The sequence below is a fragment of the Spermophilus citellus genome (assembly GCF_964194105.1).
Source record: "Spermophilus citellus genome assembly, chromosome: 10".
NCBI classification, from domain to species: domain Eukaryota; kingdom Metazoa; phylum Chordata; class Mammalia; order Rodentia; family Sciuridae; genus Spermophilus; species Spermophilus citellus.
Window position 1 is genome coordinate 89,923,631 of NC_138197.1, and position 18,390 is coordinate 89,942,020.

An 18,390-nucleotide genomic window follows, 5' to 3' on the forward strand; every position below is an offset into this window, starting at 1 on the left:
GGAAAAGAGATGAAGTTGTAGTATGTTTGGTTATGAAGTGCTCCATAAATTTTTATTTTACTGTCCTCCCACTTACTCATGTATGATCATGGGTAGGTGTGTGTGTGTGTGTGTGTGTGTGTGTGTGTGTTTCCTGTTGTAGTTGTGTGTGTTTTTTTTTTTTTTGGCGGCGGTATCAATGTTTCTTTCTTTCTTTCTTTATTTTTTTTTTTAGCTTTCGGCAGACACAACATCTTTGTTTGTATGTGATGCGGGTCGCACGCATGCCAGGCGAGCACCCTACCGCTTGAGCCACATCCCCAGCCCTGTTGTAGTTGTTTTAACCTACAGTCCAATCTCTTGAATTCTTTTTTTTTTTTTTATCTTTTGTTAGCCTGTATTCTTGGGCTAATATTTTGGAAATGATTTTGTGTTAATTATTCTAGTAAAAGATGAAATTTCCCCCTACTTTCAGCCTAACCACTGCTGATAGTTTGACTCAGGTAACTCAAATTTAATGACTTAGTATATTTTATTGCCTAAATATAAATCATTGTATGTTCATTAGTCAGTGCTATTAATACTTTATTGTACAACACAATTTTAAGTTAAATTTAAAGTAACCCCATTACTAAATATTCAGGAATTAATGATCCAGTTTGTAATGATCTTTTTATATCTAGTTCAATAAAACTAAACTAAGACCTTTGAATTTATCTATTAACTTTTTATGAAGAACATGAATTTTGAGGTCTGAAATGAAACAATAATATTTATTTTCTTTATTTCATAGTCTTCCTTCCCTCTTAGCACTGTGAATTAATTCAAGCATGCCAATTCTTAATTAAATTGTGTATTTTCCTTTTTCAGAAGTATCTTTGCTAATATTGATAATCTCTAAAATATTTCTGAATATGTGTAAACAGAGTTAAAGAGGATGAATCTCCATGAGTCATTTGTAGGGTTTCTTGTATGTTATAAAGGGTCCAAACATTTATTAGATTTTTGGAAAGTGTTTTAAAGATGAGTGGGTGGAAAAGAGTGAAAAGGGAAAGGAAAACTTGAAAAAATGGGCAGGTATTAAGATGAGAAAGCAAATGAAGGGAAGATATCAAGAGATGGAAATTTGGAACAAGTTTTGAGGTAGAAGAAGTAGATCAGTGTTAAATTAGAGTTGTCTTCAGCACTCAATAGTGTTGCCATTTAAAGAACACTGGGTGTTAAGAGATCTAATTTCTTGTCATGGTTCTTTGTGTCACCTTGGAGAGGTCAGTTAACTTATCTGAGCCTCAGATTCCTAATCTGTAATATGTCAACATTGTACAATCTAGGGTGATTTCTGCATGTAAAATGGTGTATTTTTTAAGAGAACATTAACTATGGGAAACATCCTCCTATAGGAAATTTGCAGCTATGGCTGACTACAGGACAGCCTGTTTGGGGAATAGGATTTAAGGTCCCTTAGGTAGGAGCCTTTTCTTTATATTTCACTGCTATATCACCTGAAGCTAATGCAGTAGTCACACTCAGAAATGTTTGTTTGAATGAGTGATGGGAAAATGTGATTTTGGTTATCTGTTATGGGAGCACCTAAGGGGCCTGGAGGAAAACTGATATGCTTGAGGAGAGCGGGAAATGACCAATTTCTTTTGAAGAGATCTTAAGTTAGCTGATTTTTTAATCTCTTGTACTTCCTTATTTTGTCCCATATTCAGAGAAAGTGGCTATAGCTAATGGGATCCTCATGTTCACAAAATTTAAGAGTAAACAAAATAAATGCAGTGACCAAGTCAGTTCCCTTTATGTGTCTGGGAAAGTGACACATTGTCATGACAATAAATTTTATAAAGATGTTTGAAAGAAAATATTCATGGTATATAGAGAACTGTATTTATTTGGAGGTCATAGTTTTTAAAATCTTCAGGTCTTTGAAAGTTTTAGATCCAAATTAGACCAGTAAGGTGTGTGTGTGTGGGGGGGGGGTGTCTAGCACTAACATCACCTACATACTAATTGGCTCTTCCTCTGTCTTATTACTTTCACTTAACTTCCAACTTACAATACATTTAGTTGATCAATGTGCCATTCCTCAGCAGACTAGAAACAGGAAACATTTTCAGGCAGAATGACAACAGAAATGACAGCTGTACATCTTTACTTTGAGGAATAAAAGGGTAAAAAATAAACATATACATATAACATTAGCTATCCATGATAATTACTCTGTTTCATTAAGAAAATAACTCACAATTTCATGTTATCTGAATAAAAGTCAATAAATATCAATACATTTTTAAAACAAATTTGTCCAAATTGGTTAATTTTTTAAAAATATATATTTTATATCTCAATGGCAAAACCCGTACTAATCTTAAAAATAACACATATGGAACATAACCATCCCTACATCTGACCCGAGGAGGACTAGATGAACAAAATCATTATACTTTGAAATATTTTTAAATGTCTTAAATTTTTTGTTGCTTTGTCTTTATCAGGTTTTTTTTTTTTTTTAAACAGTTGGCATTTTATGTTGGGTTTGTAACAATTGTAATACTGAGAGAGAGAGATGTATAATAGTAAAGAAATTTCTCATACATTTTAAAAGGATCATAAAAATTAAACCTACTTCTGCAAAGGGGGTGGTGGATGTCTTTCTGTGTACATCAGTTGTGAATTTAAACAGAAACACACAAGATCGCAAAATTTCTTAAAGGTATATTTGCACAAATTTTGCAAATTTGCCTTTAATAAATTTGAAAACTATTCATTCATAATATTGTAGCATTCTGTTGCTTCTAGACTTTTTGGCTAAGATCAAGTATAGTATAATATTGTAACATAATCAATGACAGACATAGTTTATTGTAAGATAGAAATGAAAATGATATTCATTCAAAATGAGATTTCAGACTAGAATTTTTTGTTAAAATCACAGTCCATTTGGAGTAAATTGAATATATCCATTTAAAATTTGCATATTACATTAGGTCATTTAAAAATGTTTTAAATTGCCAGCTCCAGAAGATGGATAACAATTTCATTCCTGATGGCAATGAATTTCCTTCTTCTGAATTTTTTTATTAGGTGCACTAGGCCTTCCAATGAGGGGAATGAGCAACAATACCCCTCAGTTAAATCGCAGCTTATCACAAGGCACTCAGTTACCGAGCCACGTCACGCCAACAACAGGGGTACCAACAATGTCACTTCACACGCCTCCATCTCCAAGCAGGTATTTATTGGTGGACCAGAATATTTCAAAAAAAAAAAAATGTATCTTTGTAGAGTAAGCAAGCTTTTAATTTTTTAACAAGGTGATGATTGAATTTCTGGTTCAGTGCCTTTCACCAAGAAAACAAAAATACCTAGGCGCATTTTATTTCATTGCCGATTGATTAGTGCAAGATGTTTTTATTTTATAGCTAGCATACTAGTTGCCCAGTGGGTGAATATCAAGGGTTAATCTCCTCCTGGGGAGCTTTTTCAAAAGCCATATCTCTCTTCCTCAAAGATGTACAATTTAAAATGACTCCCCCGATAATTCTGATCCTTGCTCTCTCACCACACATTCATTACTTTAGTGTGAGTAAAAGAAAAGGAAGATGTAGATTATGCAGATTATGCATATTAGTATGAAGAGGATAGAATGACAGGAATTTGGAGTGAAATTATTCTAAGTATATGTGAAATACATTTAATTTTTGTCCCAGTCACACCAATAGTTCTCTCATTTTAGATGTCACCTATTTAGTTCCACTATAATTTGCCCGTTTTTAAATTGGTTTGTTTACTTTAATTTTTCTTTTTAAAAAACTAGAATGACTAAAAGAATTTAATAAAATTTAGGAATACAGTTTGAAAGTATATTTGAGATTCTAGGATTATACCAATTGATTATTTATAGATAATTTTAATGAGTGATTGTAGAGAGCTTATTTAGTATAATGGACTTCTTTTTCAGGGGTATTTTGCCTATGAATCCTAGGAATATGATGAACCACTCCCAGGTTGGTCAGGGCATTGGAATTCCTAGCAGGACAAATAGCATGAGCAGTTCAGGGTTAGGTAGCCCCAACAGAAGCTCGCCAAGCATAATATGTATGCCAAAGCAGCAGCCTTCTCGACAGCCTTTTACTGTGAACAGGTAAGATGTTTATTGATACTGTGTATAATTGTCTTTTTGGGTATCTTCAGATTTTCCTTTTCATATTCAATGCTTTGTTCTTGAGTCTTGGCTTCTGTCTCATAAGTGTGTTTCATCATATATTTATGAGCAAAGATTCTGTTACATATCACAATTGTAAAACTAAAGATACATTCTTTTGAATTAAGTTTGATTTTAGAAAGCTCATTAAATCTTTTTGTTGTTGTTGTTGTTGCTGCTAGAAAAGGATTGTTCTTGGGTTGCCACCAGGCAAATTTTTATTGATATGTCCTACCTTTATTAATTGAGGTTGGTCACCTGTGTGGTAAGAGTTCCAGATTGGTGAATAGGACTAGAGACATGCTTGACTATTACTGCTTTGCTTTGGTTACACTTTGGTTAAATATATTCTCAGTGAAATCCGTTTTGTACTTTGGAGGCTTATTGACCAAAGACTTGTAAGGTTATGTGAAGAGTATTTAAAAATAGTATTGTGTTTAGGGATTCGAAACAAAAACATAAAGTTATGTTTTTTCACTCCTTTTTGCATTGTCCATTTGCATATACTGTGCAAATGAGAACTATTTTGTTAGTATTTTCAAGCTGTTTGGGTAATTTATATGAGTTATATCTAAAATATAAGACTTTCTTGAAAAACATCATTTAAGCTTGATTGCACACACACTTTTTTTTAAATGGGGGATTATGGGAGTGCTGTAGGACCTTGAGCTAAGTATTATCATTATGCCTATTAATTTGCTTTCTTCTTTCTAGTACTTGTAGTATCTGGATTAAAATAGGTTATTAGAACATTTCCTGTTTGTTCTTCATCCCATAAGCTCCAGTTCTTTTATGTAGACTCATAAGTATTTCTTTTATAATTTTATTGCTCTTTAATTTGTTAAAAAATTATGTGTTAAGGGTCATCAAAATTCTCATCTGATAGCTTCCTTACCATATAATATTTCTTAGGCTTTATCACATCTTTCTGCATTCTTGTAATATTGTTCATTGAATGTATGAATTTTTGCCTTTCCATATATTTTCATTTTGTTTTTTTAAAAAAATACTGTTATAAGTTGTCAACGTAAAGTGAATCTCTAAGTCCCTGCTTATTTTTATTATTGATAAGTTGTATTTATTATAAAATGTTCTCATCTTTGAACACTTACTCCATGTTTGAGGGTACCTATATCATCAGCAATTCTAACATGTTAAACAAATATTTTCATTGATTTACCTGCTCTTCTTTAGAGTGCTGTTTCTCTAGCTGCATATTTTATCAATAGTTGTTTGGCCATAGTTTTACAGATTTAGGAGGGAAAAAACTCAGCTTAAAACAAGTTAAGCCTGCTCAACATTGATATACTGTCTTTTGTCAGATCATTATTTGATGTCAAAGATATATAATTTCATTATAGAATCTGCATTAATAATTCTTGTTGACATTCTTAATTTGCCTTGCCCTGAGTTCAGCTTTGTTCTTTTTTTTCTTTCTTTCTTTTTTTGCTTCTTTTTTTTTTTTTTTTTTGCTTTTTCTTGTCATGCTTAGGCTTGTGCAAAACAAGTAGGTGGATAGAGGCATTTGTAATTATTTACAAAATACCAGTCGTACATTAATTTGGAATTGGTACTATGGAGAGATATTCTTTCCATTAAATAGATGAAAAGTAAACTATTAGATAAAAATGATGTGTTTTAGAACACTCAGTTCAGTTTTTAAAAAGCATCATTTAATTCAGGTCAAGTAAACATTTGTTGAGTGCCTGTTATATCTTAATAAACACTAAAGGGCAGAGGATGCAAGGATGAATATGACATGGACTCTATCCATGAGTTTATATTTTGGTTGGGAGGATATGTTATGATAAGTATTAATAAGTTTCACCAGTAAAGGAAGTAAAGTAAAACAAGTTTTCAGGAAGAATAGTCTTAAACCTACCTGCATATTTTTGAGATTAGGAATACTTTTAGTGTCCAGTAAATTGGCTCACGAGGGACATAAAATGGTACCCTTTAGCCTCTGTTTTCTTGAAGTTTCATTCATAAATTGTTTGTTTTTTTTTAATTAATATGTTTAAGATGTTTTAGTTCTCTCTTGTTCATGAAAAGACTTTTAGAGAAGCTTTTAAATAAAAATAAAGATTAAACTCAAAAAAATAAAATCAGTATTGATTATGAAGCATATTGTTGTTTGTATGAGGAGACCAAAAGTATACACTTTTCTTTTTTCTTCATCTCAAAGTTAGTATTCTTACTGTATATCTAAAATTATTTTCTATGTACCCAGTATGTCTGGATTTGGAATGAACAGGAATCAGGCATTTGGAATGAATAACTCCTTATCAAGTAACATTTTTAATGGAACAGGTAAGCTTATTCTGGAGCTAGTACCCTATAAAAAATACAGTAGATTTCTGAAATATAAAGCAATTCAACATACTGGTCTTTAAATATTGTAGAATTTCTTATTGTGTTAAGTGGTAGAATTTAATTTAGTGAGAAATTATTAGGAATAGGCTTTAATAAATGGTAGAGAGATATAGTTAAAGACTTTTTTTTTTACTTGGCATGGTAATACCATAGTGATTTGTATTATAACATCAGGATTATTTCCTTGACACAGTGGAAGAGCCTAAACATTAATTTAGTCTATATTTATGCCTCAGAATTCTTTTTACTTCACAAAACTTTTTCTGTCCTCAGCCCTGTCACTAGGAAAACAATAATCTAGACTAGTTTGGGTGGTAATGATATTCTGATTATAGAGATACAGATTGAAGAAAACCTTTCCGATTATATGGAGCGCTTACCATTCTTTTCTTAATACTAATTTTGGTGTTTAACCCTTTTGAATTTTTCGCCCAGTTGTATGTACATAATTCAAAAATTTAGTTGCATGGAGAACCAATTCTGATTTTGACAAAAGTTCCTGCAGTCTGTTGGTTTATTTCTTTTATCAACTGCTTCAGCCAGAAGCAAATAGGGAGCAGTGTTGCTATTTTGCTTTAGGTTTTACTCTCTTCACCCTTGCCTCCAGACCCTTTCCTGAGAAAGGAAATAAAGGACGTTGTTATGATTATAGGAGCAAAATTGGGCTGGATTTCTGGGAGAGAAAGACTTGTAAAGGAGGAAGTAGGTGAAAGAACAATTAGTGAAATGGTGTATATATTGGAAGCATGAGAGAAAATTTAATAAGGAAATGTCATTGGTGGCTATGGGCTTTTAATTTTTAAATGTTAATGTATGCTCAGCAGCATAGGTTGACCATAATTAAATCATTTGAAAAAAATTCCAAATTCAGCATTTGTATGTGGTGGTTTTGTGTTCAAGGTGTTAAAATACTACAAAGTACTATATCTCATTGTTTCTAAAATGTACATATTTTTATATTATAATTATCTGTGAAATCAGGCTGCATGCCACAGTTCAGTCAGGTTTTTCCACAAATGGAACATAAAGTAACAGTGTATTTGACAGTATCATCTTAGATTCTGAATTATGGTTCTGTACACTGCTATAAAATTTTAGAATTCTTTTTAAAATTCTCTTTTAACTGAGTGTTTTTAATGTGGGAAAATTATTTTCAAGTTTTTCCCTAAAAATACAAATTTGGGAGTTTATTAACTTTTTAGGTTAAAATATATTCTCAAATAATGGCAATTTTGAATTGCATCTTGTAAGTCCTAAAGTCATATTAAAAGTTAACATATATCCAAAGTTTGTAATTATTGTGTAATCAGATAATTTAAGATATTATTTTATAAGTGGAAACAATATGTAATTTTAAAATTTCTATTGTCTTGTTCACATAATAGTATATTTAATTGAAAATTTATAAACTAATTTTTAAACGATGGGGGTATGAATCATTTATCTTTACCCTTGTAGTTTTATATTATCACCTGTATTAATGGAGTGGCTTTTTTTCTTTAAACAAAATAATCAAAGATAATAGTTGAGATTCCTTTAATTACAAAATTCAGAGAAAAATGAGAATGAATTTGATAATAGCAAAAATTTGAAAATAGTTATAAAGCAAAAAATGAAATAAAAATTAAAACGGTAGCATAGGGTGAATTGGAGGTGTGGAAATTAGGTTCTTCAAAAATTAAAATAAAGGTTGTAAGAATACTAAAAGTTGAAAAAAATCAAGAGATGATTACTGTAGGCAAAGGAGAAAAGTTGGATTAAATTTTAATTTTAAAGGAAGCAGACTGGCTTAAGTGAGTAAAAATAAGTTTCATATATTTAGTATATATTTATTGAGCGCCTACTGTGTAATAGGTAATACAAACTTCTGAGGTTGATCTATTTCCCAGTCACTCCCCAGACATGGGAATCCTCTGTCCCCAGAATAGACAAACAGACACACACACACACACACACACACACACACACGCATATTTGTATATGAAACCAGTAGGTTATAGGGAAGAAGTCCTCAGGTGTTCTTCACTGTCCCCAGTCTCTTTCTAGCCATTTGGAGGTAATTTTATTGTCACATATGTGTGTAACTGAAGCTCCCAAGCATTCCAGATAAAACCTCCACCAAATATAATGAAGATATCATTTACAACAATCTCCCTCTTGTTAGCTAATAAGCTATAAATTTAGGTTGCCATTTTCCAGGGGGGGAAATAATATACAGTCTCACTCCATATTCTCTTAGGTTTCCAGGATTTGGGGTTTTAATACACTGGTTGCATATTGTTTTCTTCAGTTGTTCATGAAATTCTTTAACATGAAATCATTCCACAAGTATCTTTTGAGCACCTCCATATAACCTAATACAGTGCTCTGCATTATTTAGGAACAAGGCACTGTTGTCTCAATTTATATTGTGATTGGGTTTTACAATCTTGGTTTAAATGTTTGTGGAACCAATAAATATTATTCTTTCTTATTATTTAGATGGAAGTGAAAATGTGACAGGATTGGACCTTTCAGATTTTCCAGCATTAGCAGACCGAAACAGAAGGGAAGGAAGTGGTAACCCAACTCCATTAATAAACCCCTTGGCTGGAAGAGCTCCATATGGTAATTAAGCTTTTTTATGATGGCCAATGCAAACTTTCTTTTGCATGTACACATATGTACGTATGCATGTGTGTGTGTGTTTATATATGTAAATATATATATTTGTGTTTTCCAATCAGGTTAGTATAATTTCGTCAGTATTCACACAGAAGGATTTCTGTGTCTTTCAGAATATGTAAACTGTAAAACTGTACAGAAACCCAAAAGGAAGTCCTTATTGTTATTCAGAAGTTATTTTCTGCTGATATCTCTGCATTCACCTAAGGGGTTATGTGGTCTGCCTTTTAAAACTTGCCTTAATTGATCCCACATTTTTTCAAAAGCATATATTCCTAGTTATTAAAAATAAATGTCTATACATTGAAGACGTTTCTTTAAGCCAAGGTTTCTCGACATTCACACTACTGACATTGGACTCAATAATGCTTTGTAGACAGGGGATTTGGATGTGCTATCCTGTTTGTATAGACTGTTTAGCAGCATTCCTGCCTTAAGCCCACAAGCTGCCAGCACAATCATTGTTGTTTCCAGACATTGGCAAATGTCCCCTGGGAGAAAAAATAACCCCTACTGAGAACCACTGTTCAAGGAATATATAATAGTTTATGTAGACTCTTGATCATCATTAATACCCTTCATTATCCTTTTTCACTGTGCTAATAGATAAAGGATTTGGCTAATAAAAGTTAAATAAAAATAAAGGGAGGGAATCATGCAACAACAGTATAGCAGTTTTGACGTGAAAATTCTGTGATGGCGGTATACCCGTATTCTGCCACATAGTTGGTTCCTTTTGGGAAGACTTCTAATAGAGACAAAGAGCAAAACAATGCATTTAGAAAAGGGATCAATTCATCAGTTATTCTAAAGTAGAACTAATAATATTTTTCCCATTATCAACCAAGAACAATTTCTGTGTCTTTCAGAATATGTAAAAAAGGCAAAGTTTTATTGTTCATATTCTAAAGTTTCTAAATTAATCTTCCAAAAATAACAAAAATTGATCTGTCCGGGAAGTTGAGTACCTAGCTGCTTAGTTCTCAGTTGAGACTCTAATGTTTTTAACCTTTCCTCATAGGTCCATTTTTTCATCCCTTTAATCATTCCCGTTGCTCTTCTTGGACCATCTCTAGTTTCTCCATATCGTTCTTGAATTGTGGAGCCCCAAACTGCATATTGTTCTCCAATAAGGGCCCGACTAATGCCAAGTATAGTGGGAGGATTATTTCCCAGATCTTGCATGTTTTACATCTATAACATGGAATCCAAGAAAATCTGAAATAATATGGAGTTGTTTTATAATTGCAATTTGCTCACTCTGTAAGTTACTTTCAAGTAGAATACTTCCATGTTCTTTTAAAATTTATTTTGTTCATTTTTTATTTGAAAGTTAACTAGTATTTATAATATTTAGTCAAATATTTAAAGCATGTTTTTAAACCAAAAATTTTAATAATCCTTACCAATATCATATCAAATCATATTTTTAAGAACCTATGTACAGCATTAGATTAGAATTACAGGATTACCACTAATTTCCCTTGTATTACTTTGTGTGTTGAATTGTTAATCAGTACACCAAAATTTAGTTCTTCATTGCTGTCCTGATTACTAGTTTTTTGAAGTATGCTTTTATAGCATGTAGCAAAATATCATGAATATCAATTGCAATTCTCTGGATTATTTTTATTACATAGTTGGAATGGTAACAAAACCAGCAAATGAGCAATCCCAGGACTTCTCAATACACAATGAAGATTTTCCAGCATTACCTGGTTCCAGCTATAAAGATCCAACATCAAGTAATGATGACAGTAAATCTGTAAGTAACTGAGAATTGTATATGTGAGTGATATAATTTTCTTCCCTTCAGATTTATATTAACAGTTACTTACTAAATACTATTACGAAACTGTTTATCTTGAATATCTGTAATAACCTAACTTCTGAAGAATGCAGAAAAGCTTTATAACTTAGAAGATAGCCTATTTTTTTCCTATTTCATATAGGTATGCAAATTTCTGTTGAACTTCTCAGAGTTAATTTAGACTTTTATTGTAGTCCCTGTCAGCTGGATCCCATGAAGTTTGATAATATAGCCTTCTAAGGAGCTGTGTTTTTCTTGAGTAAGTTTTCTCCTTGAAGAATCTTTATACACATTTTTATACCTGTGTTGATTCAGCCAACTCAGCTTCTTTATGACTTAACAAATGTATTTATTTGTTCCACATTTCACTGAAAATAGCCTTTTGTATGTGTGATGTGAGTTTGTATATTATTAAAGTCAATAATAAAAAAGATGATTGGGTAAGAATTCTAATAAGTTTAACTTGTTTAAAGTCCGTGTTTCTAGCTAGTCTTAGAGGTTGCTTTCTAAGTGAAAATATCAAAGAGTGTAACTAATAGTGTATCTCAAAGCAGAAGCCCCTGAGAGGGGTTTTTCTCATTGGTTTAAGATCCAATATAGTTAAGAATATTTTCCCTGGATTTTTTGTCCATTAAATCTTTAAATGTGGATGGTATGGGATTTGTTCATATACCATGGGACAATTATGGAAACAAAATTTTCATGTAGAACTTGAAAAGCAGGTAAAAATGTACTACCAATTTAAATATGGTAAAGAATGAATAGTAAGGCATTAATATACTGACTTGAATTTGTGTACTTAAAGCATTTTAATGTCACATTTAATGTTTTTCATGCTAGAATTTGAATACATCTGGCAAGCCAACTTCAAGTACAGATGGACCCAAATTCCCTGGAGATAAAAGTTCAACAACACAAAATAATAATCAGCAGAAAAAAGGGATCCAGGTGTTACCTGATGGTGGGACTCTATAAATATGTCAAAGATATTATAAAATGCATTTTCTTTACTTTTTCCACACAAATAAAAATGACTTTTCTTATCCAGGTCGGGTTACTAACATTCCTCAAGGAATGGTGACGGACCAATTTGGAATGATTGGCCTGTTAACATTTATCAGGGCAGCAGAGACAGACCCAGGAATGGTACATCTTGCTTTAGGAAGTGACTTAACAACATTAGGCCTCAATCTGAACTCTCCTGAGTAAGTTTGGTTTTTTCTTTTTTCACATTTGTGTATAATATTTCTACTATTTAATCTTAAACTTGTAGCTTTTTATCGTATCACCAAATTATATCATTTGCTGACATTCATTATTATTGTTACCTGCTTACTTTTTGGGTTATTTGTGTCATATTAGTACCTGATTCATCGTCATCTGTATTATTATTCCTCTTATAATTGGGTCCACTATTATAGATGTATATGTGATTCTTTAAAAAAATCCTGAAATCTTGGTTCCTTGAATGTCTTTTTTCCAAAAACTTTGTTTTCTCATACTTCAGCCACACCTTACGTTATCCTTTTGATCTGTCATTGCTAATAATTACAGTCTTTGCATCATTTTAAGTGATGCTGTTATGCTTTGACCACTACTTCTGTTTTCTGTCTCCCTCCCTCTAGTATTAGAACTCTTATAATCATTTGGGACCTTTTGTTTTTTAAAATGTATTTTTTTGGTTGTTGATGGACCTTTATTTTGTTTATTTGTTTATATGCGATGTTGAGAGTCAAACCCAGTGTGTCACACTTGCCAGGCAAGCACTCTACCACTAAGCAACAACCCCAGCCCACTCCTTTGGGACCTTTAATCCATTGATTCTTATACATTTTCACCGTTCCTTGGTATACCTGTCCGTCTTTCCCTTTTGTGAACTCATTTCCTTCTCATTCATTAAATGCTGTGGTCAGTCATAATTGCTCATTTACATATACCCTTAACTTCTTTGCCCCTCTTTCACTTTGTAACACTTGCATGTAACTACAGCCTGGTCATTTTTCTGCCTGTTCTATTCCTAAGTGTGCTGCGAACTCAGAGTAAAGTCATACAGCTTTACTGCCTTTCATTATGGCCAAGAACCTCAAAAGCATATCCTTAATTTTGCCAGATCTACTTATACCTGGGATGCCTAGTCTATTCTTTTTTCTTTTCTAAACAACTATATTACATTTGTGCAAACCCCTAATACCTTCTCCCCCTGTCCTTACTCTCAGATGATGACCTTGCTTTTTATGTGTACTTTTCTAAGAAGGAGGGTGGATCAATCAAAAAAGAACATGGGGCCAGGCGCAGTGGCTCATGCCTGTAATCCGTGGCTGAGGAGGCGGAGGCAGGAGTTTTGCGAGTTTAAAGCCAGCCTCAGCAAAAGCAAGGCACTAAGTAACTCAGTGAGATTCTATCTCTGAATAAAATACAAAATAGGACTGGGGATGTGGCTCAGTAGTTGAGTGCCCCTGAGTTCAATTCCTGGTACCAAAAAAAAGAACATGGGCACTTTTACTGCCATCTGCAACTACTTTATTCTTGTCTTTTACTGTTTTACTTTCTACTCTAACACTCTCTTGAAAATTCAAGGATATGACAGTTTTCACACTTAATTATTTCCATTAGCATTCAAATATACTACTACTTCTCCCATTTTAAAAAAGAAATCTTGTCTTGGTCCAGCCTCCTTCTTTGATGAGTTTACATCCTATTTCTTTATTCTCTTCAAAGCAAAACTGTTCAGAATAATCGTCTGTTTCTCCAATTTGTCCATCAGGATTTTGTCCCCACCATTTCACTAAAACTGTACTTATGAAGGTCACCAAATAGCCTCCAACATTAGTAAATTCAGTGGTTTCTTCTAGAATTTCTTTCTCCTTGAATTGGAAGGCACAATTCTTATCTGATTTCACTGGTTGATTCTTTTTATTTATTTATTTTTTTGCTGATACCTCCTTCTCTTTTGACCTTTTTGTCTTCTTCTTTTATCTATTTACTCCCTTAGAGACCAGTTTCATAGTTTTAAATACTATATATATTGAGGAACCCTCTCCAGCTTCTCTCCTGGACTTGAGATTTCCAGATTCAATTAAATATTATTGAGATGATCTTGCTCAAATTTAGTGCATCTGTAGCCTTCCTAATCTTGGTTTATACTTCCAGAAGCTTAATATCATCTTTAACTTCCCTTTTTCTTTTGTACCCTATATCTAGTCTTTTTCCAAAATATATACATAATTTGTGATCAGATTATGTATATATTTAAACTGCTACCAGTCTGATTTGAATCAACATCCATCCTCTATTGTCTGGCTGTTCTGTTAACCAATCATCAGGTATTCACAATTCTTTAGTTTCTAAATATTGTAGCAGCCAGGACAATCCTTTTTAAATAAGTTATTCTTTTACTCAGTACCCATTAAGGGTTTATGGTTTCATTATAATTAACCCCCCCCCCCCCCAATTTTTATAGCCCTACAACATCTTGCCTAGTCATTTCATCTCCCCAAACCCTACCTCAAAAGCTTTTTCATTTGTTCACTGTGTTCCATCTTCACTGGCATTCTTGCTATACCTAAGATTTCAATCATGTTCCTGACTTAGTTGATCTAAGAAGAGTCTAACTAAAACAGTTTCTACCTGGTAGATAATATGATTATCTCCTTCAGTCTTTGTCCAGATCTGACCTTCTCAATGGTACCTAAACTGACCACCCGATTTAATTATGCAATCATTTCTTTTCCCCTAACGTGGGTTATTTATATATTATCCTAAATTTTCTGCATCTCTAATCTTTCACACTTAATTAGAAAGTAAATTTTATGTAGTCAGTAATCTTTGTTTTGTTTACTTATATATCCCAAGCACCTAAAGCAGTGCCAGACATATAATAGGTACTCAGTAAATATTTGAATTTGAAATTTGCTCTTACTATTGGGGGAGGGGCACATAAATGGGAAAGTAATTTAACTTGAAGGCATAATATTGATGAATTTAAAGCATTCTTAGTTGAAGTCACTTAAAAATAGGAAATTTGAATCATACTTTTTAAAAATATTGTGATAACTTGTTTATATTATTACAGGAATACTGAGAGAAGCAATCCCACTGCATTTTTCATATGTATAGATATATGTTTCAGTTTTCTGCTGTGTAAGTCATAGTAAACCCAAGAAATTAGAAGTAAAGATGGTCATTTTATATTTGAGGTCTGTTTTTCCTAGTTTTTGTGAAATTAGATTAGAAATTTGTTTTTCTACTTTGGATTTCAAAGTGGTTTTTTTCCCCCCTTATTCAGAAATCTCTACCCCAAATTTGCATCACCCTGGGCATCTTCACCTTGTCGACCTCAAGACATAGGTAGGAGAAGCTGTTTATGTTGAGAACTTTTTTAAAGATATTTATAACTGAGAATCAGTTAATAAGGCTTTTTTCATTTTATTATCCAGACTTCCATGTTCCATCTGAGTACTTAACGAACATTCACATTAGGGATAAGGTGAGTGTAGTTTATTATTCTACTCAGTCAGCATGAATTTTATCTATTTTTCAGGTGCCGCTTTTCAGTTTAGACAGCATAATATTTTTAAAATAATTAACAGTGGTCTTGGGGATATGCTTTTGTATCTTCATTCAACTTATATGACAGTTTTATTTCTATTTTTGTTTATGATCTTAATCTTTTGATAAAGTCCTAGATTGTAGTTTAAAAATGAAACAATGTTAGGACTGGTAAAAATATTTCTCACGGTTAATAAAAGGATGTAACCATAACCACATTCAGTGGGAATAAACTTATGGAAAATTTGATAAATTTTCTTCTGATATTCTTATTTTATGCCTTACCCATGAGAAAGAGTTTTTCTTAAAAATAGTACATAGGTGCAGTTTTTTAATGGAACAACTGTACATCTTTTAAAATTATTTATGACCTTGGCTTTTTTTCTTTTACTTTGTTTAAATTACCTACAGTTCTAATTATAAAGTGATTAACAGATTACAGCTTTTATCTGTTTATTTCACTGTAAGAAAGAAAATGGTAGAGTTCATTTCCATTAGAAAAAAATTCAAATGAAAAAAATATGAAATCTAAATTTTTGAAATTGTGAAAAGATGACTTAATGGAAATGTGTGTGTGTGTGTGTGTGTGTGTGAGAGAGAGAGAGAGAGAGAGAGAGAGAGAGTCTGTATTTAAATGACAGCATTCTGATTATGTACCACACAGTTGTATGGTCAAATGGTTATTGATGTTGTGGACAGGCAGATAAAGAGAGAAATATATCCCAAGATGTCTTTTAATTGTCTGAATACGTGGAAAACAAGAATTATGATAACAGGGAGTGTGGTATTTTTCATTTGTGGATTTTGTGATATTCTGTCATCTCTACTATAGAACTCTTTTGCTCCAGTTTACATATTGGTTGCAGAACATTTCCTTAGACCAGTTTGAGAAATGCTGAAAATTGGTTGCATTTGGTAACCGCCACCTGAACAGGGGTGACATGAATGGGGAGAAAAATGACATTCAAGAATGTGTGACAGCCAAGTAAACACTTAGGTGTAAAACATCAGATAAACAGATACATTTTTTGTTATTGTTGTTTTGGGGTGCCTTTAAGGTTTATTTTAATTTGAAAATTTGAGACTGTTGAACTCACTTATAGTTTGGTGACTGGTTATTTTCTACCTTGTGAAGAGAAATATAGTCATTCTTCAGTCACTTAAATCATAATTTTGTATTCCCATCTGAAAACAGAACCAAGTGATTTGTGAATCACTGTCAGGTATAGATTCAGTCTACACTTATTATAAGCCTTCTGTATACATGATTCTTTCATAAACCCTCACTCATTTAATTTCATTTACTTTTTAGTAACTTTCATAGGTGTCTTTTTCCACATTTTGCAACCGAAGCTCATAACTTGAATGTGGTCATAGAATTAGGACTTAAATACGAGTTCTAGATCTTTGAGCACAATATTCTTGTGTTATTGCCACATTGGATATTAAATCCTTGTAGTGAGATGATAATATTTGGTTTCACTTGAAAATTTTTATTTAGCTTTTTCCCATTGATATTATCAAATAGAAGTAACAGACATAATTGTTGTCATTTGAGTTAACCAGTTACCTGCTATGAAATGATAAGTTTCTGTGTATCTTTCCTTTGTTCTTTTTCTTTTTTTTTTTAACGTCAGTGGTAGCAATTATATGTTAAGATTTTAGATTTATTTAACATTTCAGAATAATTTTTCTTTTCTAGCTGGCTGCAATAAAACTTGGTCGATATGGAGAAGACCTTCTCTTCTATCTCTATTACATGAATGGAGGAGACGTATTACAACTTTTAGCTGCAGTAGAGCTGTATGTTGAAAGTTTTTTAATCACTTTTTTATTATAGTGAATCTTGACTATTACGAAAACTTTTTAAAATTATAATGCCATATTGAGTAAAAATCTTTATCAACAAATTTATTTTTACATTTAATAAAATACCTTTAGATTGAAATTATATAATTACCGTGGCTTCATAATCGTATATATAAAAAGAATTTCACAATTAAATAATGCTAAATTTATAAGAAAACAATCAACTTGACTCAGATTTGGTGAATCATTTTGTTAAATGTATGAATTATAAGGTATGCCTGTGGTTCTTTTTAGTCCTTATGGAACCACATATATTAATTAGAAACCGAATTTCATCAACCAATAAATATTTGTTGATTATTATATAGGCAAGGCACTGTGCCTATTTGTTGTGTGTTTTGAAGTGCTATAAAATAAGGTCCATATTATCCTAGTATTATCATAAGGACATATGATATAAAAACATTATTATAGTTTTTCTAATTATGTTTTTATAAATGGCCTTGAATCTAATACTTCAAAATGTATTTAAAATGACTGTGTTGATAATGAATTGTATAAATTTTTATTTCAATTGAGAGAAATTTCCCATTTTCCCTCATTTTTATAAAATAGGAATTATCATTTGTTCCTTTTAATTTGTTCATAAGTAAATTGACTCATCCATCTATAATTAGCCATTGTTGTCTTTATGTCTAAAAACTACCTCATTGTATTGGAAGGGAAGTGTTTATTTACATGATGCCTTTAATGTCCCTTTTGGGGGACATTAACCAATTCTGAATATTCCACAATTTTTAAGTTGTATAAATCCTCACTAGTTTTTGCATGAACTCTAATAAGATTTTGAGAACTCTTAGATTTTGAGAATTTAGGATTGATAATATTTGAGTTAAAAAAATAAAGTAATACAGTCATTAAATTTTTCAAAATGGATATTGTTTTCAACATTGTTATAAAATTACATCAATTTAAAAGTTTAATTCAAAAATACTTTGTA

General features: G+C 31.9%; 1 protein-coding gene across 10 annotated transcripts in view; it reads left to right on the top strand.

The window, feature by feature from the left end:
* Nucleotides 1-18,390, top strand: part of CNOT2 (CCR4-NOT transcription complex subunit 2) — a 101,664-nt gene that overhangs the window by 76,480 nt on the left and 6,794 nt on the right. For 8 of the 10 annotated variants that reach the window (XM_081309971.1, XM_081309969.1, XM_081309977.1 and 5 more), the window contains 10 exons: nucleotides 3,067-3,214; nucleotides 3,944-4,126; nucleotides 6,417-6,496; nucleotides 9,041-9,166; nucleotides 10,864-10,988; nucleotides 11,874-11,994; nucleotides 12,082-12,238; nucleotides 15,319-15,380; nucleotides 15,470-15,519; nucleotides 17,284-17,384. In XM_081309971.1, the coding sequence (XP_081166097.1) occupies nucleotides 3,067-3,214; nucleotides 3,944-4,126; nucleotides 6,417-6,496; nucleotides 9,041-9,166; nucleotides 10,864-10,988; nucleotides 11,874-11,994; nucleotides 12,082-12,238; nucleotides 15,319-15,380; nucleotides 15,470-15,519; nucleotides 17,284-17,384 (1,153 nt within the window). The remainder of the gene's footprint in view (nucleotides 1-3,066; nucleotides 3,215-3,943; nucleotides 4,127-6,416; nucleotides 6,497-9,040; nucleotides 9,167-10,863; nucleotides 10,989-11,873; nucleotides 11,995-12,081; nucleotides 12,239-15,318; nucleotides 15,381-15,469; nucleotides 15,520-17,283; nucleotides 17,385-18,390) is intronic. The other 2 variants (XM_081309978.1, XM_081309970.1) reach the window with 2 other exon arrangements.